At 42.0% G+C, this 23968-nt stretch overlaps 1 protein-coding gene across 1 annotated transcript in view; it reads right to left on the bottom strand.

The window, feature by feature from the left end:
• The window catches only part of ZZEF1 (zinc finger ZZ-type and EF-hand domain containing 1), a gene marked incomplete in the record, with an annotated part of 3903331 nt that overhangs the window by 3406724 nt on the left and 472639 nt on the right, over positions 1-23968 (bottom strand). Inside the window, 1 exon segment of the mRNA XM_044082903.1 lies at positions 1838-1986. Within this exon segment, the coding sequence (XP_043938838.1) occupies positions 1838-1986 (149 nt within the window).

The raw sequence follows: 23968 nt of genomic DNA, 5'->3' as shown, positions 1-23968 counted from the left end.
ATTTTGGTGGCAGCCAAAAATACATTTACTAGTAAATGGAAATCAAAAATCTAAACAAAGTGTATCTGAAGTACTGAGTACTCTAACGGAGATAAAAGAACTGGAATCTTTATAAAAGAATAGGAGCAAATTATGTAGAAAAAAATGATCTCGTGGGAAGAACACATGCAATATAAAGTTTTGTACCAAGATTAATGTTTTGCAGGAATTGATCAATTTATATAATGTTGAATCGATGACAACTAGACAAAATAGTACAGAAGATGTATAATGTTTGCAACTGCGAAAATGTTAATATGGTTAGTCTTCTTTTATGTAAATATATGTTTGCCTATGTCCATCCATCCATCTACAACCCTTTTATCCCCATTTTTGCCCATGGGGTTGGGGTGTCACTTCAACAGTGACAATCTAGAAGCAAGGTTTACACCGCCGGGTGGCTAGCCCTGCCACGACAGTTTTTCGATACCGCTCATTCGCAAGCACACTCACACCTATGGCCAATTTAGAGTGCCCAATCCACCCACTGCATGTCTTTGGAATGTGGTAGAAAACTCACGTGAACAAAGGGAGGACATGCAGAATCCACACAGAAGGCACCCCAGCCGAAAATCGAACCAATGAGCCTGTTGCTGTGAGTTGACAACACTATCTGCTGCACCACTGGGCCACACTATGCTTGACTATGTCTTACGTGATAATTCAATGAATGATTTAAAAAGGTTACTCGTTAAATAAATAGGTTACGAACAGTATGAACTAAGATAATGCAAAAGTAATATCAGTAGTACATAAATGTCACCTGTGACTTCAAATATTTATATGGGGGGTAAGCAGTGCTGTACCATTATTCCCTATGCAGCTTTAAATGTATCAATTCATGTCTTTCAACTTTGAGGATAAGAGAATACATACTTCTATCCAAGGTTCAGCAAACTATCTTTGTACAGTGGCAATAACTGACAGAAGTGCACTCAAGGAAACTTCCACCAAGAAACTGCACTCAAAGTAGCTGGCAGTTAGCACACAGATTATGCCTGAAGGAGGCAGCTAGGCACACTGCATTGGCAACACTTGCAGGAATGCAAGTGCACCACCACAGCAGGAAGAACTTGGCATTTCCAATCGGCATAATCCCTACTTCACTTTTTTCTTTTTTGGACTTGTGTCAAGCACGACTTTAGAAGAAACTGGTTAAGAACAATAATTTATTATTTCTAGACATAAACCACTAATACAGAGTCAGAAATCAAGACTCCATTTCTGTGGTACAAACAGATGAAGTTCTGACTGCAACACTGGTAACCAGGGTTCTACAGTAAGCAAAGTGCTGAAGAAGCCTAGCAAGGAAGAGTGAAGTGAGTCATCAATGACTACCTGCCCAAACTGATGGGGGGAGATGCTCTAGACCCTGCAATATTGATACCTACTGGAAATAACCAAGGACTCCTACCTGACTCTACGAAGTTGTGTTTCACAGCAGTTTTCATCATGCATGGTGAGAACATATACATACCCTTTGAAAGGCACAGCAGCATCCATATCAGCTGCCAGAGGGTGAAACGTATCCCTTAATGGAAAAAAAATCCCCTGATGACTACCTATAGGACATCAACATGCTAATCTTGCAACCCACAGTGGGACAAAAGGACACGACCACTGTGGAAAAACAGAAGGTTGCTGAAGGCAATAAAAATCAACAAATATATATACAAATGCATAAATATACAAACAAAAAAGCAAACAGAAATGAACACTGGCTCTTCTACAATAAATTACCAATACCAAGCAAAAAGAAGATCCACAAAATACCTGCAGCTTTCAGCTGTCAACTTACCTGTCCTTCATAAATTCCTTCAGTTCTGGCAGTTTCCAAGTGTCATATTTTTCAAATCTTTTAAAGTGCTCTTCTGCCTGAAATCCCTTAGAGTCATGATTGTATGCAAATACAAGGCCACATTTAGCACCTATACCTCCTTTGCGGACCTATAATGGAAAGCACACAAATAAAAAAAAAAACCCTTAAGCAAGTATCTTAGTACTCAACTGGTTATGTGACTAAAAAACAGGCCTTTAAGCCCCATTCCCAAAAGTAGCCAGACACGGTTATACAAGGCCTGCTACAGTTGCCTGCCCTTCACAAGTAAAAACCAGCTTAATGAAGGCAGGATGCCACAGTGCAATATCCAAGCAGAGCAAAAATCTCAGGAAAGTCAAGACTACACTGCAAATAAAAAACAGACTTCTGCAGGGTGTAAACCTTTCCTCTTCCACCACCCCTTACTTATTCTCACTCAGAGAAATTGCATGACCTTGCAGCCAAGTGCAAAACTGAACTCTTCTCAGAACCCAAGCAACAGTGGAGCTTGCCTTCTTGCAAAAAAAAAAAAAAAAAAAAAAAAAAAAAAAAAAGGGACTAAAAAGGAAACTGTAGTGTTTTGCCAAAACAGGCAAATATAGTTATACAGGGAGATTTGTTCACATTTGCACTAGGATACTTGTTTTGCAGCTGTTCAAATTCTAGAAACATTCTTGCTGCACTTGAAGACCAAAGCAAACAAAATTAAAATACAAATGTAATGCAACAGAAAAAACACCAATACCATGCTGTGGTATGCCACCACTTTACTCCTGAATGAAAAAGCAGAACATTTTTCCAGGCAGTACAGAATGAAGTAAGCAAATTTCAGCTAGCAATTTTTTCCAGGAGATAAATTGGTGCATCCTGGTTGCATATTTGGAGGCAAACAGAGAATCTGTTGTATACTTGTTCTACTTAAACTGTCTGACAGAGAGGCCCGTTGAAGACATAACAGGGCTGACAGTAAGCTGGACAGCAGATATGTTCTTGCAGCAGTCAGACATTTGGGGAAACTGTAGCACTTTGAAGCGGAGGACCAGCTTTTAATTAGTACCTTAAAACAAAAAAGTTATGAACTTACCATAATGCTAGATCTGTGTAATCATTCTCGGTCTGGTTCAACCTGTGAGTCATTGGATACAACTCAGATCAGAGACGGGTCAAATCTCCAAGAATTGAGCTGGCCTATCTCTGCCTCCTTTACCCATAATGTCTCTCACCCAGAGAACCTCAGGTCAGGTTTGCCTATTGCCTCGACTGACAAAACACTAGCCTAAGCAAAAGACAACAAGGTACCTACAAACAAGGTAAAACAACCTCCCCAACCCAGTCATCATATCAGACAGCCAGGGGCAGCAGGGAAGGAAGGCTGAACCACATGGAAAAAGACAAACACAGGTCTAGTATTTTGGTGAGTGCATCTGGATTCAAACTGTGTGAAAGAGAACCCAGCCATGCAAACTCCCAGGAAGTTCTAAGATAGAATATTCTGCAATAAGGTGGAAACAAAGGAAGACCTAGACCTCGAATGACTGCCCAGCTTAAAGTAATACACAAATGTATAGGGTCCAACCTAAGTAGCAGCACCACACAAATTGTCCAATGAGGCTCTAGACAAAAAAGCAATGAAAGTAACCATGACTCTGGTAGAATGACCTCTTGACTTAAGATGCAAGGACTTCCCCTTCAAACTGAATGCAACAACAATGCAATCTGACAACCACTTGGACAGCTTAACCTTAAAAACAGGCTGACCCAACAGAGACATGGAAAAAGTGACAATTGTTTAGACTTCCTGAAAGATTTCATCCTATCCAAATAAATTCTCAGTTGTCAATGTACATCACGGCAATGCAACAAATATTCACCTTTGTTGAAGAAATCAGGGAAAAACACGGAAGGTGAATGGCTTGATTCAAGTTATTCTCAGTAGCCAACCTGGGTTGAAAGGAAAGATCCATACGAAGAGATACCCTATCCTTATGGAAAAACAAATATGGCTTGAGAGAAGAGAGGATATGCTACTCAGATATGCATCTGGCAGAAGTGATAGCCACCAAAAACAACGTTTTCAAAGACAAAAGCTTCAAATCAATAGTAGCAACAAGTTCAAACTGGTGACCCGCCAGCACCTGTAACATGAAAGGCAAATCCCACAGTGGAACAGGGTCACAAAGAAGAGGACGTAGCAAAAAAGTACTCCTAAGAAAGACCTTTGAAATCTTTATAGTAACCACATTACCCCAACAGATGAGAAATTTGGAAATACCTGGCAACTGCACTTTAATCGAAGAGCAACTGGAACCAGCGTTGAATAAATCCCAGACTGCCTCCAAGAGGGCTGAAAAGGGATCAAAAACCCCAAGACATGGCCCAAACAGTGAAACAGTTCCACTTGCAAGCATGCAGCTTCCATGTAGACATCTTCTGGGAAGAGGACCAGATATGAAACTACACTGCTTAAAAGTTTGGGATTCCTAGCCATCAGGGGAACAAGAGCAACCACATGGTTAGCTTTAGAGTCTGGAGACTGGCAGATCCAGAACGTCAGGATGGGAAATGCGATACCGAAGGGGATCCAGCACCTAAGTAAGGCGCTTCAGAAGAATTCCAATAAAATTTGCACAAGGTCCACAAATAGTAGTAGTGCATTTGTTGTGACATTAAAGCGACTGAATCCGACTGTCTGCGAGCTTTATTGTAAGCCTTTTGAGGTCTATTTTCAATTTTACAAGTGCTTCAGAAGAAGCCAAAGAAAGGAGAACAAAACCGGACAAAGCCAAAAGAGGGTTATAAGGATTACAGTCACTCTGCAGCCAGTAGCTTTCTGAAGAAATGTTATCATCAAAGGATTTGGAAGGTAAGCGTATAACATACACAAAGGGCCAAGCATACAGAAGAGAGTCCCAGGGTGGCTACCCCTGAGTAGGGTCTGAGGCATAAAACCTGTCACACATGATGCTGAATGGGGATGCAAACAGGTCGCAATAAGGAGTGCTCCCAATGCCAAAAGATCTGAGCAGCAACCCTAGGATTCAGGGACCACTCGGAAGGCAGAAGGATGTTCCCTGCTTAGACTGACAGAATGCTGAACCTCCCTGGGATATGCGTAACAACCAGAAAATGCTGAGAAGAAATCACCCACTCCCAGACCATCATGACCTATTGACAGAGAGAGAATAAGATAGTGTCCTCCCTTGCACCCCCCCCCGAATGTTCAGATAATGAAATCACACCCTTTGAGAGAACATCCTAAAAATCCTGCTATGTCAGGATGACTGCGAAGATTTGACTCAGAAAAGGATAAGGTCCCTTTAACTCTCCTCCCTTTGAAATGCCCCCCCGCCCACGAAGGGATGAGTCCATTGTGACTGTGGCCTGGGGGGGGGGGACAAACCATCTCCCGCTGAACACAGAGCAAGACTCCAGCCACCACCTGAACTGATCTCAACAAACACTCATCAAAATTAAGGAAGAGTCCATGGAATGTGTTATGCAAGACCACTGGACTGCCACTCTTCACTGCAGAGCTCTCAAGTGATACCTGGCTAGAGGAATCACCCAAATGGAGGCCATGATATGCCCCCAACAACCTCGGGAAGGCAGCAACTGGAGGTTTTTTGAAAGAAACTAAGGACACTGCCAAAAACCAAAGCCTCAAAATTTTGGATGCCAGAAGCTTTGCAACCTAAGAAATGGTGTGAAAGTGGCAACCTATGAATTCTAGGGACTGAACTGGTTGAAGATTTGACTTCTGGTCACGGACTGTGATTCCAAAGGAACTGCACAGATGGAGTAAGGTGTCCCTGGTCCTGACTAAGGACACTCTTTTGGGAGTGGTTAGGAAAGACCTGAAATTCCTGCAGCCATAGCCAGGTGCTATGACTACCATGCACTTGGTGAACACTTGAGGGGTAGTGGTGAGGCCAAACAGCAGCACTTAACTGGTAATGACTGGCTGCAAACTATAAGTGCAGAAACCTCCTGGAATACCTCTATCTTTATATGATGGTAGGCATCCTTGAAGTTGATCAAGCACATACAGTCACTCTTACTGAGCACAGGTAATAGGGACTGCATCATAACCTTCCAGAAATGGATCTGTTTTACAAAAGGATTGAGGTTGCTCAAATCCAAGTGTGGCATGAGGTCCTTGTTCTTCTTTGGAACTAAAAAGGATCTTCAGTAGACCCCAGATCCTCACTGGTCTGATGGGACCTTTTGGATGGCTCTATTTGTGAGCAGTTTCTGAATCTTGACAGTTGCCTGCTGTCTCTGATGGGGTGGACTGTTTGGGAGACAACAGGGATCCAAATTCAGGAGGTCTAAAAATGAAACAGAACAACATCTTAACACCCCTGCATGCGACAGCCAAACAAACCCCAGACTGCCTCCAGAGTAAGAAAGTCGGGCAACCTTTCAGGATCACTTAAAGGGCCTCCCCAAGAATGCCCCATGGAAGCTCTGATTTTGCAGACTGTCCTGCGCCATGAACTACATCCACTGTGGTTACCCCCTCTGCCATGGGGGAATCTTCAGAGGGAGCATGTTCAGAAGACTATTGTAACTACCTGAAAAAAAGATGTTTTCCCCCCTTCTGATTCTGGGAGAAGGATCACTTAAGGGTATCAAAATGTGCACCTATAGCAGACAACATCCTTCCATCTTGCTTGCTCCTGGGCAATGCGTGTTTCAGCCCCAACCATTTGGAGCCATCAAAAGGGGTGTTAATAAAGGACGATTTAAAGCAGTCTGCGGAATTAAACAACCACATCAAAGCATGGTGCCGCATAGTAATGCCAGTGACCTAGGATGTCCCATTGGCTGCATTAGACAGCAACCTCAGGGACACGTTAGCTATAGATTGCAAAGTACATAACTGCGCCTCCAGAAACTTTTATGACTTGAATCTAGCAAGTCTTAACAATCCATGACACTTCAAACACAATGTACCTCTGAAGCCTAGTCAAGTCGGCAGTGTGGACATAGCTAAGGCATAACAGCACTTCCCAAAATGGCTCAATGCCAGAGATTCCCTATTTGGAGGACGGACAGAGGAAATCTCTTCAGAAATGTCATTGGTTCATAGGAGATTACTAGACTAATAGGTTAAGAGCCCTTACAAACCCAGCCAATACAAGGCAATATACGGCCACTAGGGGCAACAGGATGGCATGGGTTTGTGCCTGTGCCTTATGTATCTTACAGACTGCCACTGTCCATAAGGGACATAGGCACTATTCCCAGTCTGATTTTGTGATTCCCCATCTATTGATCCAAACTGCATTTGAAGATGGCCAGGGAAGGGCTCTACTTTATGTGAATAGGAAGCCTGTTCCAAAGAAGGGGCAAACGCTGAGACACATATCTATCTCTCCAGTATGTTTTAAGTCGCTGTCTAAACTAAGATTCCTACATTGGGTGATCCTTGTGGTGTTTGACTTGCGTATATGTAGCAGTTCTCTCTTGAGATGGATTTGTGAGTACCTTGTAGATCAGGCATAGGTCACCCCTTAATACTCTGCAGGAGACAGAGTAAAGGGATACGGGCTTTTAGTCTATCCACATAGGACATGTTGTTTATACCCTGTATTTTCTTTATGACAAACCTATGCAGTCACTCCAGCTGCTTTAAGTGCCTAGTCAAGTACATGTCAAATGTCGCACTGTACTCTATTATTGGTCTACTGAGGGCAGAGTACAGCAGGACTATAATTTACTTGGATCTGGATGCCATACCTTTATTTATAAGATATGTCATATAGAAGGTCTTACTAACCATTGTGGACATATGACGGTCAAAGTTCAGACTACAATCAGTGTACCTAGATATCTCACCTCTGTCCTTACTCTTCTTTGGTGTGCTACTGATGTTAGAATTTGCAGGGCTGTTTGGCTTCCCAAAAAGTTTAATAAATTTGTTTCGCATTTAGTTTTAGGCCATGGTTCTAGCACTAATCATATGCCTGATCTAGACCACCCAGAAGGATATCGACATCATTGGGGGATACAGTGACTGCCCACATTCGTCGACAAGTTTTGTCATCCAGAGGCCTTCCACATTAACTTTGTCTTCAGAAAAGTATATTTCGAACAGGAGTGGTCCTAGCCATTAAACTTTGTGGCACACCATTAGTAACTGGCTTCTTAATGGATTGGAATTCACTCACTTTAACCATATATACTGTCCGTTACAAAAATGGCTAGCCACCTGGTGATGCAGAGATTTATTCCCAGTTTTATGAGTTTATTTATAATACCAGAGTGGGGAACTGTATCAAATGCCTTGGCCAGGCTGAGGTAGGCACTATGTACTTTTACCCTCATCCATGGCGCTAATGACTTTCTCAAAAAAAATCCACCAGATTCAGTAGGCATAACCTGCCCTTGACAAAGTTGAATTGGTTCGGTTTTAGTGTTTGCATGTTTCCTGTCATTATTTATCAGGTCCATGATTACACTTTCCACAGCCTTACATATATGCCTAGTCATACTTCTGGATCTGTATTTTCCCTAGTTAGCAGATGGTCTCCCTTTATGCAGAGGGATGACTGCTGCTGTCCTACACTTTATCAGGACAAAGGCAGTCCAGAGGCTGCGTTTAAATAGAGATCCTAACAGGCCTGATATGTCCTGATTTAAGCTGTTTAACAGCCAATCTGGTATATCATCAGGCCCCACTGAAGCTGTGTTTTCAGCTTCAGAGAGCACGGTGACAACTGGCAGTGGAGTGGTGAAGGCTATTTCTTGGGAGAACAGCAGGAGTGAGGGGGAGGTGAAATATGAGCTGAATATATCAGCCAGCATACTTGCTTAATCTTCTGACAGAGTAGAGGTGATGCCATCTAGACCTAATTCCACACATTGTTGGGTGTTGCCCTTAAAACTGTGAACATAACTGTAAAATTCCTTGTAGTTATTCTTAGCTTTGGAGGCTATTTTGACCTTAACGTCTGCTTTCAGAGACTTCACTAGTTACTGGATTCAGATGTTTAGACTACTGAGGGACTTCTTAATCTGCTGTGCACATTCCTCTTACTTCTCAACAGGATTCTCCTTCTTTCGTTGTACAACCTACTAATACCAGGGGTCCCTCAAGGTGGCTTCTTTCTGAAGTTTGACCTGGGTATATTTTGGTCTAGTACTGCCATTTCTAATTGTCTATATAGTCATGCAGGTCCTGTGCACAGGTTTCTGTGTTTTCTGGATTTGGGGGAGCCTGGAAAAGTACAGTTGTGTACACTTACCATAAATGTAGATGTTGGAGTGTATTCACTGTTGCAGTCATCACCTGTGAGTTATCCCTGCTGCGGTAGCCCGCAGCCAGCCCAAATACCAGAGTCAATGCTTTTTTGCATCATTACATCAGTTTTTCTTCCCCTAACCCATCAGAGGCCCAAGTAAATATGGTAAAGTGGTCCTGGTGGCTAAAAGCCACCGTTAGAAACTTATGTCTCCCTAAAGAAAGAAGATATTGGGGGAAGGAGAGTGGGAAACCAGGATGCAACAGTGAATACACTCGAGCATCTATATTTACGGTAAGTGTACACAACTGTACTATGTTCTTCATGTTTCACTGTTGCAGTAATCACCTGTGGGAGGATTCCGAAAGCTGAGTAGAGGGGTGGTAGGATTGGTAAGAGACTTAGGAATGGTTCAGCAAGCCCTGCAGAAAGTACAGTTGTATAAACTTACCATAAATGTAGATGTTCGAGTGTATTCACTTTTGCAGTCATCACACTTGGATTATCTGCTGCAGGTAGCCCTCAGTCAGCCCGAATACCAGAGTCTTGAGATTCTTGCATCAGATGCTGCCGCCTCTTCCATGACGTCAGGTCGTCATGGGTATAAAACGTACAGTTGTGTACACTTACCATAAATGTAGATGTTCAAGTGTATTCACTGTTGCAGTCATTACATTAGGGTAATCTGCTGGCAGGTTGCCCTCAGTTAGTCTGATTAACAAAGTCTTGGGTCCTGCGTCAGTTGCTGTGCCTTCTTCCATGACGTCAGGTTATCAGTGGTATAAAACAGGCAGCCGACAGCATTTTCATCAGTTTTTCTTGCCCCAGATGTCAGGTGCCCCCAAATGGGGAGCAATATATATAAAGATATATGCATGAAATTTAGAACACAACAAATATGAGAAAAAACAGGGGGCTGGTGGGTGGGTGGGTAACCAGCACTGCAACAGTGAATACACTCAAACATCTACATTTATGGTAAGTGTACACAACTGTACTATGTTCTTCGTCTTTCACTGATGCAGTCATTACATTTGGGTAGAATCCCAAAGCTATGGTTGGGGGGATGGAATTATACAGCATTGGGAGCAGCTATCAGGCCCTGCAAGTAAGCAGTGGCAAAGCCTGCTCTGGATTTAGAGAAGAGAGGTAAATGATAATGTTTGGAGAATGTATGAATTGAGCTCCAGGTAGCAGCTTCTAGAACGTCTCTGGTAGGAACCCCTCTGAGAAAGGCTGCAGAAGTAGATGCAGCCCTGGTGGAATGTGATCTGATCCCCTTGGGAATAGGTTTACCATGGTGCATGCAGCAGAAACGAATACAATGGCTTATCCATTTTGAAATAGTCTGCTTTGAAATAGCCTTTCCCTCTGCCCCTGCAGCAAATGCCACCAGTAATTGCTCAGATTTTCTTAGAGATTTTGTCCTGTTTAAGTAGAATCTCAGTTGTCTGTGCACAACCAATGAATGCAGAATCCGCTCACCCTTGTACTATGGATTTGGGAAAAAAGTTGGCAGGTGAATGGCCTGATTAAGAGCCACACTAGATACCACTTTAGGCATAAAGGATGGATTGGTCCCGAGCACCACCCTGTCTGGGTAAAAGATAATATAAGGCTCCACTGCCATGAGGGCCTGTAGTTCTGAAATCCTTCTAGCTGCACTGACTGCTAAAAGAAAAGCTGTCTTCCAAGAGAGAAATATTATGTCTGCAGTAGCAGCTGGCTCAAAAGGAGGTAGGGTGAGCTTTTCCAACACAAAATTGAGGTCCCATGCAGGAGTTGGTGCTCTCCTGGGAGGTCTTAAATTTTTGGCCCCTCTGAGGTACTGCTTTAGCAGGGGATGAGAAAAGAGGGGAGGCTCTGTGTTGTAATGAGCTGAAATGGCAGAGGCATGGATTTTTATGGAAGAGAAAGATAAGCCCTTGTGAAGCATCTGTTAAATATTACAGAATCTGAGGAATATTGGGCATTGCTGTGCTTATTCCTTGTGCTTGGTTCCAGGCACAAAATCTTTTCCATTTACCAGCATAAGATTTTCTAGTACTAGGCCTTCTAGCCTCCAAAATGACATCCATCACAGGTTTGCTGAGTGATGTAACTGGTGAAATTAGTTGATTAGCCATGCTGCAAGATTCAGAGTTTGGAGCAGAGTGTGCAGAATTTGATAGTTCTGCTGAGACAGTAGATAAGGTGTCTGAGGCACGTACCATGGAGGAAGGTGTGACATATTGCGTAGGAGCGGGTACCAGTGTTGGCGAGGCCAGTCTGGAGCAATCAGACTCATTTGTGGTTTTTCCTGTCTGACTTTTAGTAAGAATTTGGAAAGTAGTGGCAGAGGGGGAAAGGCATAGACTGATAGGTTTTTCCAGCTGAAGGACAGAGCATCCACTTTGCATGCTTTTTTGTGATGAATTCTTGTGCAGAATTTGTCCAACTGGCAGTTTTGGGGTGAGGCAAAAGATCTATGCCTGGGATCCCCCATTTGCGTGTCAACATGCTGAAGATTTGTGGATCCAGTTTCCATTCGTGTGGGTCCATAAGATTTCTGCTTAGTTCGTCTGCCAGAGTATTTTGCTTTCCTGGCAGGAATTGAGATTGTAGATGTATTTGATAAGTCAAGGCCGTGTTCCATAAAGCCATGGCTAGTCTGCAAAGGGGGTAGGAATGGGTACCCCCCCTGCTTGTTTATGTACCACATGACTGTGGTGTTGTTTGTCTTTATCAGTAGTTGTCCTGGATGGAGATAGTCCTTGAAGGCTGTCAGAGCATTCTGTACAGCTAGCATCTCTTTCTGGTTGATATGTAGGTGCATTTGATTTGAGCTCCACTGGCCCTGAATGCATCTCCCTGCCAGATGCGCCCCCCCCCCACAAACATAATCTGATGCGTCTGTAGTCAGGGTTTGGGTGGCAGGGGGTGGAATGAATGAAAGTCCCTTGTTTTGGTGACAGGCCTCTGCCCACCATAGGAACTCTTGCTGCAGGCAAGGAATTATAGGAATCATTGCTTCCAGGCTGTGACAATGTTGACACCATAAGCTTTTTAGGTACCATTGAAGTTTCCTCATATGCAGTCTTGCAAATGGAATTATTAGATTGCAGGAAGCCACGAACCCCAAGGCCTGCAGAATTTGTCTTGCAGATAGCTTACTTCAAACAAGTGACCACAAAAACTGGGCTATCAATTGAATTTGTTTTTCTGGCATGAGGTAAGTCATCTGGGCAGTTGTATTCAAGCTTGCACCCAGGAATGTAATCATTTGAGAGGGTACACCAGTTGTGATTTCTTTTAATTTATGGTGTACTCTAGTCAAGTTAGAAGCCTTTTTACAAACACCAGATGCTGTAAAAGAGTGTCCTTGTTTTCTGCCTGAATTAGGCAATCGTCCAGATAAGGATAAATTTGAATTTTTCTTTGTCTGCAAAATGCAATTACTGGTGCCAGACACTTTGTGAAGACCCTGGGCGCAGTAGAGAAGCCAAAGGGCAGTGCAAAGAACTGGTAATGCAAATAGCCTGCTTTGAAGCGGAGGTATCTTCTGCAAGATTCCCTGATTGGGATATGTAGGTAAGCCTCTTTTAAGTCTAGAGTCACCAACCAGGCATCCTTGCCAAGCATAGGCAGTAACTGTTGCAGAGTCAGCATCTTGAATTTTGGAATGTCCAGGAATGTATTTAGAATGGTTAAGTCCAGAAATGGACACCATGATTTGTCTTTTCTGGGTACCAGGAAAAGTCTTGAATAAAAACCTTGTCCCATTTCCGGTACCAGATGAATAGTCCCCATCTTCATGAGGGACATAACTTGTTTCTGGGCCTCTGCCCACTGATTTGAAGGCAGATCTGGCCATCCGTTTGAGATTGGTAATGTGTGGAAATGAAATCTGTATCCCTGAGATACTATATTTAAAACCTACTTGTCCTGGGTAATTAGATGCCAATTTTGTGCATGAAGTGCCAGTTTTCTCTCTAAAGGGGCTACCAAAAGTTAAGTGCTTGGTGAAGGCAGAGGAAAGTCATTGAGACTGTTTACCATAGGGAGGTGCCTTGTTACTTCCAGATTTGGAGGTGGAGGCACCCCATTGTTTTGTTCTGTAAGTTCATTGTGACTGGAGCCTTTGGAGTGTCTGGGTTTGATCCGAGTGGTTCTGGTGGGTACTGGAAAGGACCAGTTCTTAGTAGGCCAGTGCCTGCTAAATCTGTGTGGCTACACTTGCAAGAAACCTTTTACAGTTTGCATAGACTTAGCTTTATCTTCCATCTTTTTTAATACTTCTTCAGCCTTATTACAAAAGAGACTGTCCTGTTATAAAGGAGCATCCAACAATTTTGCTTTAACATGGTCAGGCAGATTTTGCTCCTTGAGCCAAGCATGCCTTCTTATCACAGATCTAGTAACAGCAGCCCTGCAAGAGGTCTCCAAAGAATCAGAACCACATTGCAATGTATGTTTTCCAGCTTGTTCAACTGAATGTAATAAATCCTGCAACTCTTTATTTTCCACACAGTCAGAGATCAGCATCATTAGTAAGCCCATGACATGCTGCTGATATTTAAGCATATGAAATTGACAGTTTAAAGCCCTGACTTACCAAGGTTGCAGACGTGTAAACCTTCTTACCCCATCTATCCAGCGCCCTGGAATCTCTGTCAGAAGGGGTAGGATTTTTAGCAGTAGAGGCCTTAACGCCCTTGGGACCCTGAGAAATGGTTTCTGGGTCAGCAGTAGGGTTTTTGAAAAGGAATTTGTGGGAGTCAGGAACCCTGTAGTATTGGTCTGGCTTATTAGGAGCCGGAGGCAGGGAATCAGGAGTCGTACTGGATTCTGAGAAAACATCATCAACAATGTCTAGAACAAGAGGTATAGCCAAAGGCCTATGCTGAAGAAGGAGAAGAAAATCCCTAAGTCTCTTTTTAGATTCAGAGAAATCCTGACTTTCCAAGAGGAAGTGTTCCCTTAAGGTATGTACAGCTTCTGCAAGAGAGAAATCCTCAGGGGGAGAAGCATCATCGTCGGTGTTGGACCTTGGCGGTCTGTCTCTGTCTTTTTCTTTGCGTTTTTTAGGTATTCCGGTAGTCGGATTGCTAACCGACATTTCTGGAAAGTTAAACCTTGAACCAAAATATTTAGAAGCAAAAATATACCTACGTTTAATCATGCGTTGATTAAATTTAGCACAAAACCAACAGCAAGGCACGTTGTGGTCAGGGCCAAGGCAAGGAATACAGTACAAAAGAAAATCCTTATGACCTATTTGCTTCCCACAAGTAATGCAATTATTAACTTTTTTTGACATCGGTAAGGAGCAAGAAACAGTTTCCCCAACAGGGTACTTAGCTTTTAGTTGAAGACTTAGGTTCTGAAACTCGAAAACGAAAATTTCAGGAGTCTGCCGACCGGCACTTGCGAACTGCTTCTGCTTCGGGCACCGCGCGGCAAGAAAGACTGATGTAATGGCAATGGCTGCATGTTTTATACCCCTGACGACCTGACGTCATGGAAGAAGGGGCAGCAACCGACACAGGATCCAAGATTTTGTTAATCAGGCGAACAGAGGGCAACTTGCCAGCAGATCACCCAAATGTAATGACGACAATAATGAAACATGAAGAACAGTGTTTCACTGTTGCAATCATTACCCTTCGGTTGAATCCCAAAGCAGAGGATGGGAGGCTGGGCTAAACAGGATTAGGAGAAGCTATGAGGACCTGCAGAACTGCAGTGGCAAAGCCTGCTCTGGATTTAGAGTAAAGAGTTAAGTGGTAGTGCTTTGTAAAAGTGTGCATTGAACTCCAAGTTGCAGCCTCTAAGATGTCTTTGGTTGGTACTCCTCTGAGGAAGGCTGCTGAAGTGGCTGCCGCTCTGGTAGAATGAGACCTAATGCCCTTAGGCGCTGATTTGCCATGCTGAGAATAGCAGAAACGTATGCAATGGCCTATCCATTTAGAAATAGTCTGTTTTGAGATAGCCTTTCCTTGTGATCCTGCAACATATGACACTAAAAGTTGCTCAGTCTTTCTGAAAGCTTTAGTTCTGTCCAAGTAGAAGCGTAGCTGCCTGTGTATGTCCAAAGAATGCAGAATTTTCTCACCCTTGTTCTGTGGGTTTGGATAAAAGGTAGGCAAGTGAATGGTTTGGTTGAGGGCCACACTGGACACCACCTTAGGCATAAATGTTGGGTTTGTCCTCAGAGAAACCCTGTCTGGATGAAAAATTATAAAAGGTTCCACAGCTATGAGTGCTTGTAACTCCGAGACTCGTCTTGCAGAGGTTATTGCTAGAAACAGAGCTGTTTTCCAGGATAAGAATTTTATATCAGCTGTTGCGGCTGGCTCAAAAGGAGGCAGTGTGAGTTTTTCCAAGATATAACTGAGGTCCCATGCCGAAATTGGTGCTCTCCTTAGAGGCCTGAAGTTTTTGGCCCCTCTGAGGTACTGCCTTATTAAAGGATGAGTAAAGATAGGTGGTTCCGTATTGTAATGGGCTGAGATGACAGAGGCATGAATCTTAATTGATGAAAAGGAAAGGCCTTTGTCCAGCATCTCAGTTAGGTATTGTAAAATTTGAGGGATATTTGGTACATACGTGTCAATGCCTTGTTCTTGGTTCCAAGCACAGAATCTCTTCCATTTTTCTGTATAAGATTTTCTGTACTGGGCCTCCTGGCCTCCAAGATAACATCCATAACAGCTTTTGAAAGAGGAGTGTTCTGAATGGCTACATTATCCGCCATGCTGCCAGATTGTGGTGCTTCTCCCTCCGTTTCTCCCTCCTGGCTTCCCTGTCCTCCGACACTTTAGTGGGAGTTTGAGTCCCAGTCAGAGGCAGGGGGGCAGGAGTGGCAACCATCACAGGCTGTGATGGAGCCACAGGAGTAGCAGAGGTAGTGGAGGCCGAAGCTGAATCCGGGGGTAGAAGTCCCGCCAGGACCAGCTTCGACCTCTGTTCTTTCAGTGCCCTGGGGTTGAACGCTGCACAGATAGTACAGCCCGAGGTGAGGTGTTCAACCCCAAGGCACCGAACGCACAGAGTGTGGCCATCAGCCGGGGAGAGCTTATGGCCACACTCGGTACATTTAGAAAATATGGCTTTTGGGGCCTCAGCCATTCCCCTTTTTTTTTTTTTTTTTTTTTAACTAAAAGGAATAAAACTACACACACACACACACAGGCCCCAAAAAACACTCAACACACACTAGCGACCAGCGAAGGGAGGGTATTAATTAAAAATATAGGGAACCTAACTCATACACACTTTAAAAGTATTAATGTAAAATAAAAATTTAAATTCTGACGAAAAATGTAGAAAAAAAGGTAACTTTTTAAACTTATCTGCGGAGTTCTGAAGAGGATCCAGCAATCACAAGCATGGCAAACTAGATCTGAGGTCATGGAGGGTTAGCAGGGGATTATGGGTGAAGGGAGGGGCTAGGAGCTCGGATCCATTAGCTTGAAACAAGTTGCCGGCTCGGATCCGATATCGGATCTGTAACCCACAGGTTGCTGACAAATGAACATTCCTACTTCAGATCATATATTAAAAAAGGAAATGGAAAAAAATAAATCATATCTACTCACGACACCTATAAGGCACCCTAGAGTTCGAGAATACAATCCTGACAGAACCATTAGAGCAGCATACCAGATCGGAGGTAATTTGGCAAGTTAGGGGCATTATGGGTAAAGGGAGCAGCTCGAGAGTCAGATCCAAGAATCTCTAGAGATTGGCCGAGTCAGATCAGAGGCCCATATATTGAGGAATGATTGAAAATAACATCAGATCATCTGGACTCCTTGTCAATCTTTATGTGGCCTATTCAGCACATCCATTCATTTTCCTTCAGTCAGGTGAGAACTGCTTGTACAATGACCAGTTCTAAACAGGGTCTTTTGGATGTATAAATTTAGGCTGATGAGATCCATAATCACCTCGAGGTACTTGATCTTTCCTTCTAAAAAGAAAATGAATAGTTTCCTGACTCCACCTGGTCTAATGGGACCTGATGGACGTCTATCTTTAGCAACAGGATGGATACCTCTCTTATTGCTACTTTCAGTTGGCAGGGCTGGAATATCTGTAAGCAGTTGTAGTTTACTGGGTCTGGAGATGGGGAAATATTCCCAACATTAACTTTCAAACTCAATTTGTCCTGTGTGATGTCCATCTATGCAGTTGAGTGGAGACAGATGTAACCCGACTACCTCCAGACGTGGACAGCTGTAAACGCCTTCAGGGACGTTTAGCTTGTTTGCCAGAAAAGGTCCCATGAATCCCTGGTTTTGCAGGCCTCCCTGAACTCACGGCCTGTGTGTTTATTAAAAAGGCCAACTCTGTCATGGCCACTCCTGTCTGAGGCAGGATCAAAGGTCTAACAACGGAGTTTCCTTAATCACAGTAATTTAGATCTCTTTTGCTTCCAGCTACAGGATCATTGAGGGTGCTCAACTTGAACACTTACAGCAGACAAGAGTCCTACCTTCATGTTTGCGCCACATCAGACTTTCACTACAGGCCTAAATACTGCAGAACCACTGAAAGGCATGCTGAACAATGTTTTACAGCTAACTGCAAAATTGCAAAGGCAAATCCAGGCATGCTGTCTGAGGGTGATGCCTGTACCCATAGCTCTTGCCACTCCATCAACTGCATTATGCAACAGGTGCATGGAGAACTTGGTGATATTCAACAATTAACTCACATTATCCTCTAGTTGCTTCTTTCACTCCAAAAAACTTTCACAAAAATATATATGGCTTGTTCTGACAGATCCCTTTGGAAGTGTTTCATATGTGCCATGTAATTCATTGTCCTTAGAGCAAATGTGTCACATCCATAAACACCATTCCCCACTCTATCCTCACTCAGACTTTGTCAGGTGGGTGGACAATGGCTGTTTCATCAGTCATCTCTCTCTGTGGATGCTGCAACAACCATAAGCGTCCATCAAAAGACTTTTAGGCCAGTGCTGCCTATCATTCAAGTATGCACAGAATTTTGGTGGATTTTTGTGGATCACTTTGACAGTATCTGGTTCTTGTCATGCTTTACTGGCAGCCAAATCATTAAGACAGTCAGCAGGAGGTAGAGGGTGCAAAACAGTAAGCCATGAAGAGCATTTCTTCATCCAGAGAGGGCATGTCAGTTGGTCATGATTCCTCCTGTCTATTCAATTCTAGGATTTCACCAATGGTGGTGTCTTCAGGAGGGGACTGTGGGGAGTCCATCTCTAATTCAAGCCAGTATCTGATTCTAAGGACACCATATAGGAGTACTCATGCCTCCTTTTGCAAGTCCTCTTTCTGGGAATTACCAGTGCTGGCTGAAAGGAATTGTCTAAGGACTGAGTGAATCTGTAGCAGTTTTCGGAGGCTTTCCATTCAGCCCTGGGAGTCAGGATGAATGGGATAACAGGATTTTCAGCTATACCACAGAAGCTGGAAGGAACAGATTGCATTAATTTTATGAAAGCACAAATAAGCAACTTGACTGGTATTCCGCAGCAGGAGTTGCTAGTTGAAAAAGCACATCATGTGTATACTCCAAACCTAGCTATGAGAAAGCAATCTAAACCTTTAACAGTAAAAATGCAATCCTACAAGCAGGAGTTGATACTGACAAAACTGCAGAAGACGGACAAAATAATAAAAGTGGGAGAAAGAGTGTTTGTGGAGAATGATCACTCAGTGTACACCAGACAGAACAGGAGTAAATTCATTCCACTATTCGGGGATTGCTGAAACACAGGTATGAAATTCAAATTGCTCTACCCAGCTCTCTTCAAAGTATTCTTCCCTACAGGGAAGAAAATATTTTCTTTTTTATTAAGTACATGCGAAGGAGGAAATACAAAATTTTGCCCAGCAAAAAGTGAGCTGTGAAACAGAAGGAGATTCTGCCTCTTGTTCTGCTGGTAATAAAGACCACAGAGAGATTGTACCTGTGAAACCTTTTCCACTGTTTCAATGGAAAATGTTGGAGAGAAGGAAGGGGACATGACAGCTGACTAGAAGAATCGAGAGTACACTGGAAATGAAGCAGAGAGAGGCTGTGGGAGATGGAGATGAACAGTAATAAAACCAGTAACAATGTGGGATTACAATGCAATAATTATATTTGTGAAATATAACAGAACAAGAAAATCTAGAAATATTGGACTTTTTCAGAATTGATGGACTTCTGGGGGACTCTACAGTATACGCCCTACTTCATGTCATTAATATTTGGAAAATGTTTTGTGGAGAGGAAAAGAGGGGAGAAAGTTAACTAAGTAAATAAAATTTTGTTTCTTAATATTACTATTTTTGTGCTGTATGGCTTTCTTTGTATGGTATAAAGTAAATTTCTCAGCTGTTTTAAGTGTAATCCAGATTGTAAATAGGTGGTGCTGTTCTTTTTTCCCTTTCTTTCTCCCCTCTCTCTTCTTATTCAGTTTAAGAAATGTAGGCACTGCAGTGTACAAAAAAGTCAGGTTAAAAGAGAACGACAAAAGAAAAATGAACGTGCTTTTTCTTTTTCTTGCATGGGGGAATGACTGGATTAAGGACCTTAGATTGATTTAATAACTTTTAAGAGAAAGCAAGTAAATGAAAAATAACACCGAGTATTATGACCTTTTTCCAGCAAATGTACATTTAGTAGCAATTCTGTATCTGGCACTCATGTCTGCATGGAAACAATCTGATAAAAAGAAATTGGTTACAGCCTGGTGGAGTGTGACTGGCTGGGAAAAAAAAGGAGAGAGAGAAACTGGCTTGGAGATCATGCCCTCTGAAAACATTCAGGGGTTTCCCCAGCTAGGACAAATTTAAAGAAAAGAAAAAAAGAGCACTTGGTAGAAGCACAGGCTACACCATGCCTCTTAGCATGGATAACCTTCCTTTTAGGTTAACTCAAGTTGGTGAGTGTGGCTGTCGATTTGGGAAATTTGTTCCTATCAGGAGCATAAAACTTCAGTATCTGAGGATATACATAGTTTTTTGTGTTAGGATTAAATTAACAGGTTTTAGGGGGGTATTGGGGGTTCGTTTGTTTTCTTCTTTGAGGGCTTTCAATACAACAAAACGTTTTGTAAGATGTGACATATGCTCAATTGGATACGACAAAAAAAAGCTATATAAAACTTCAACCTGCCAAATACTGTATGCATGTAACACCAAAGCTGGAACTAGACATATAACAAAAAGGTGCTATACATAAAAGGTGGGAATAAAAACACTAATATAATGATGCTTTTTGTAATATTTTTAAAATGTCAACAGTCTCAAAGATAAATACAAAAAAGAAAGAATAGTGAACTACATTAAAAAAGTAGAGTGCAAATAGTTATGTTACAGGAGACACACTTGGAAAGAACTGAACATGTGAATTTGATTTTCAGGATGGTTATTCAGCGGACTATCTGGGACAAAGGAAAAGAGAAGCACTTATATTACTTGCAAGAGGAGCTCCAATATTGACAGAAGAGGATAAAAAAATAATAATGCCAGATTTGCAGTGCTAAGGGGCTACTGGCAAGGGAGGAGGATTACACTGGCATGTACTGATATTCCACCTAAAACTGCTATAATGTAGCTTAGGGAAAATTCTGGGGAAAAATACTCTGCTTTCAGCAAGGAATATTACTTATAGATGGGACTAGAATTTGAACTGCAGCAATGAAGATGCATCTGGGGGACCCATACGGGAAAGTACAACAAAGGAGGAAAGATTTTTGAAGAAATTTATGAAAATATTTGGCATGGAAGATGTGAATTCAGTAACAGGAGTTCGGAGTGAATTTACATATATTATTCCCCAAGATATAAAAACTGGGCTAGGCTAGACAGAATGTACATGTCACAGGAACACGTGCATTTAATTGAAGGTCTTGCTACACCCCCAATAACCATTTCAGACCATGTGCCAATAACAACTAAAATAAAAACACAGGGTAATGAAATAAAAATGAGACCCTGTCGCTTTCCCAACTATCTGCTGAAAAGAGAGGAATTTAAGGAATGCATAGTGAAAATTATTCAGGAGCTGTTGGAGGAGATCAAAACTTCTTCTGAAAATATAGCTAGGGAGTGAGATAAAATTAAGGTAAAAGTTTAAAAATAGGGTGGAAATGAAAGAAAGGGAGCTATGGTTAGGAAGTAACAAGAATTATTTACAGGGACTAACAAATGTTAAAGTACTGCAGAATAGGGGGAATCTCACAGAACAAGAGGAGAAACAACTGCAGAATGCTAAGCAGAAGCTAAGAGACTACTTCGATAATTTACATGAGTTTAGAAAGACTGCGGTTAGGCAACTGTTTTTTGATAGTAACATTACAGCACAAAAACTTTTAGCTGAACGACTCAGGCAACAGAAAGCAGAAAGCGCTGTTGCCATCTTTGGGGAGCCTAAAACAAGGAAGGTAACAAGATATCCTGCAGATTAGAAATATTTCACAAATTCTACGAAGTTTGTATAAAGCAGAAAAATATGGAAATTAAGAAAAAAGATACAAAGGTAAATGTTTATGGAACAATTAAATATGCCAAGGTTAAAGGTAGATGAGGTTCAATTACTAATGGTTAGGACAGGAGGAGAGGAGATAAAAATTGTGATGTATAACCAATCTACAGTAAAGTCTCCAGGAATAGATGGTATTCCTCTGGAAGGTTGAAAGCTAGGAGGGAAAAGCTGACAAAGATATTGAAGGTTTTGTTTAACAGCATTTTAAGAGGAGGAGATGTACTGTACCAACATCCTGGAAGAAAGCAGTGGTAGCTGTAATACCTAAAGAGGGTAAAGAATCATCAGATCCAGCTTCACACAGGTCCATTTCAATACTTAACCATGACTATAAAGTGTCCCTGTCTATTCTGTCTATAATGGCTAACAGAATGGCAAACAATGCCAAAATTGATAGATATGGATCAATGTGGTTTTGTGGAGGGGAGGCAAACATCTGACAACATTAACAGAACAGTGATGATCCAGAGGGAAGCAGAATACAAGAAAATACCACTGTAGTTGGTGAGTCTTGATGGACAGAAAACATTTGACAGAGTAAGCTGGGGACTTTATGAGCAGGGCAATGGAAGCATTTGCATTTTCTGAAAAAATTATAAGGATGATTAGGAGGATATATGAGGTATCAGAGGTGAAAATGATAGTGTGTTGGGTCTTTTCTGATAATTTCTGCTTGAGTAGAAGAACCAGGCAGCGGTGTCCTCTTTCCCCTTTATTTGCACTGTATTTAGAACGGCCGGCAAAGAAAATAAGAGACTCAAATTCAAGGATATAATTAGTACAGTAGTCAAGAAAAGCTGGCTCTATTTGCAAATGATATTTTAAACCTGACAAAACCAGAAACGGACATTACAGTGTTGCAGAACGTTTTGAGACAGTTTTAAAAATCTTTTCAGGATACAAAATTAATGAAGCTAAAACAAAGACAATAGTGGTGAATTATGTACCCACATATGAACTGGTTCATCAATATCCATATTTATGGGGACGGGATGAAATGAAGCATTTAAGAGTAAGGCTTAAAAATTATTCTGGTTGCGACAGCTAAGGATACGTGGGAAGAAATTAAACAAAAGACAACACAAAAACTGAGAAAATGGAAGCTTTGTTATATGGATAGGAAAATACAAGCAATCAAAATGTTTTAGTCCCATTAGTCTTGTACGCAGATCAGGCATATTTTTAATCAAGCAAAGGAGGAGAAGTTGTGGATAGCAATTAATAAAGAACTGAAGGACTACCTGGAAGGGGAAGACACCAAGAGTCAAGTAGGATAAGCAGATTCTTCCAGTAGGAGAACAGATTGGGATCACCCAATATGAAGGGGCATTTCAGAGCGACACAGTTAAGGCTCCTATACATAGGACAAGCAGAAAACTATAATTCAAAGTGGAAAGAGATGATGATGAAACGGGGGGGGAGCTCAAGAAAGGAGAGATTGGGAGTTTGGATGCAGGCCTTTAAACAGAATAACAATAATCATATGGAATATCTATAAAGTAACAAAGTATTCTAGCAACTAAGCCAACGCGGGAATGGAGAAAGGAGGTTCTGCCGATAGGGATGACTGCAATTAGGGATACACACAAGAGGCAAGAGGGTGCTGGAATGCATTGAAGAAAACTGGCAAAGGAACCAAGGTATTGGGAGCAAATAACAAGAGAGGGAAAAATGACAGAATGGGAAAACGTTATGAATTTATTTGGACTGCAGATTAGAGATCGCCCTCCCTATCAAGGATTGATATCAGAGTACAGACAGAGAAAAAAATACGGGGGTCTTAAATGAAAGACCAGCACTGGCAGAGTGTTTAGTAGAGTCTAGAACAGAACCTGCCATTAAAAAAGGAATAATTAGTACAGCATATAAAAAATTGGATGACTATAAGAATCAATCAGAGGAGGTTAGAAAGGATTTGAAAGAGAACTGGATAAGCAAGTCACAAAAAAAAACAATGGGAGAATATATGTATGCCTCCCAAATATGCAACATAATCTACAAGATTTAGGATTTTTGCTTGGAAATGTTTACACAGACATTTTTTACACCTCAAGTAGACTCAAGAGAATTTCTGCTCAGGTAGACAGCAAAATGTTGGAGGTGCAACAGGAAAGAACTAGGTAATTGAAAACGTATTTTGTAGGAGTGCAGTGAGTTGGCGGACTTTAAGGATTCCTCGCAGGAAGCACTGTCAGAGATGCTGGGTGGTTAGAGCGGTGTGATAAGGGAGACGATTTTTCTGAGCTATGATACAGAATCTGAAATGCCTAAGCATGGTAAGTCTTTGCTGTGTCTAATTATGGTGGCTACCAAAAACGCAATTAATACAAAATGGAAATCAAAATCTAAACCAACTGTA

Source organism: Protopterus annectens, chromosome 9.part0, assembly GCF_019279795.1.
Source record: "Protopterus annectens isolate FY-2018-M chromosome 9.part0, PAN1.0, whole genome shotgun sequence".
Classification (NCBI taxonomy): Eukaryota; Metazoa; Chordata; order Ceratodontiformes; family Protopteridae; genus Protopterus; species Protopterus annectens.
Note: the sequence above shows the minus strand (reverse complement) of the source record. Positions and strands in the feature narration are given on the sequence as shown.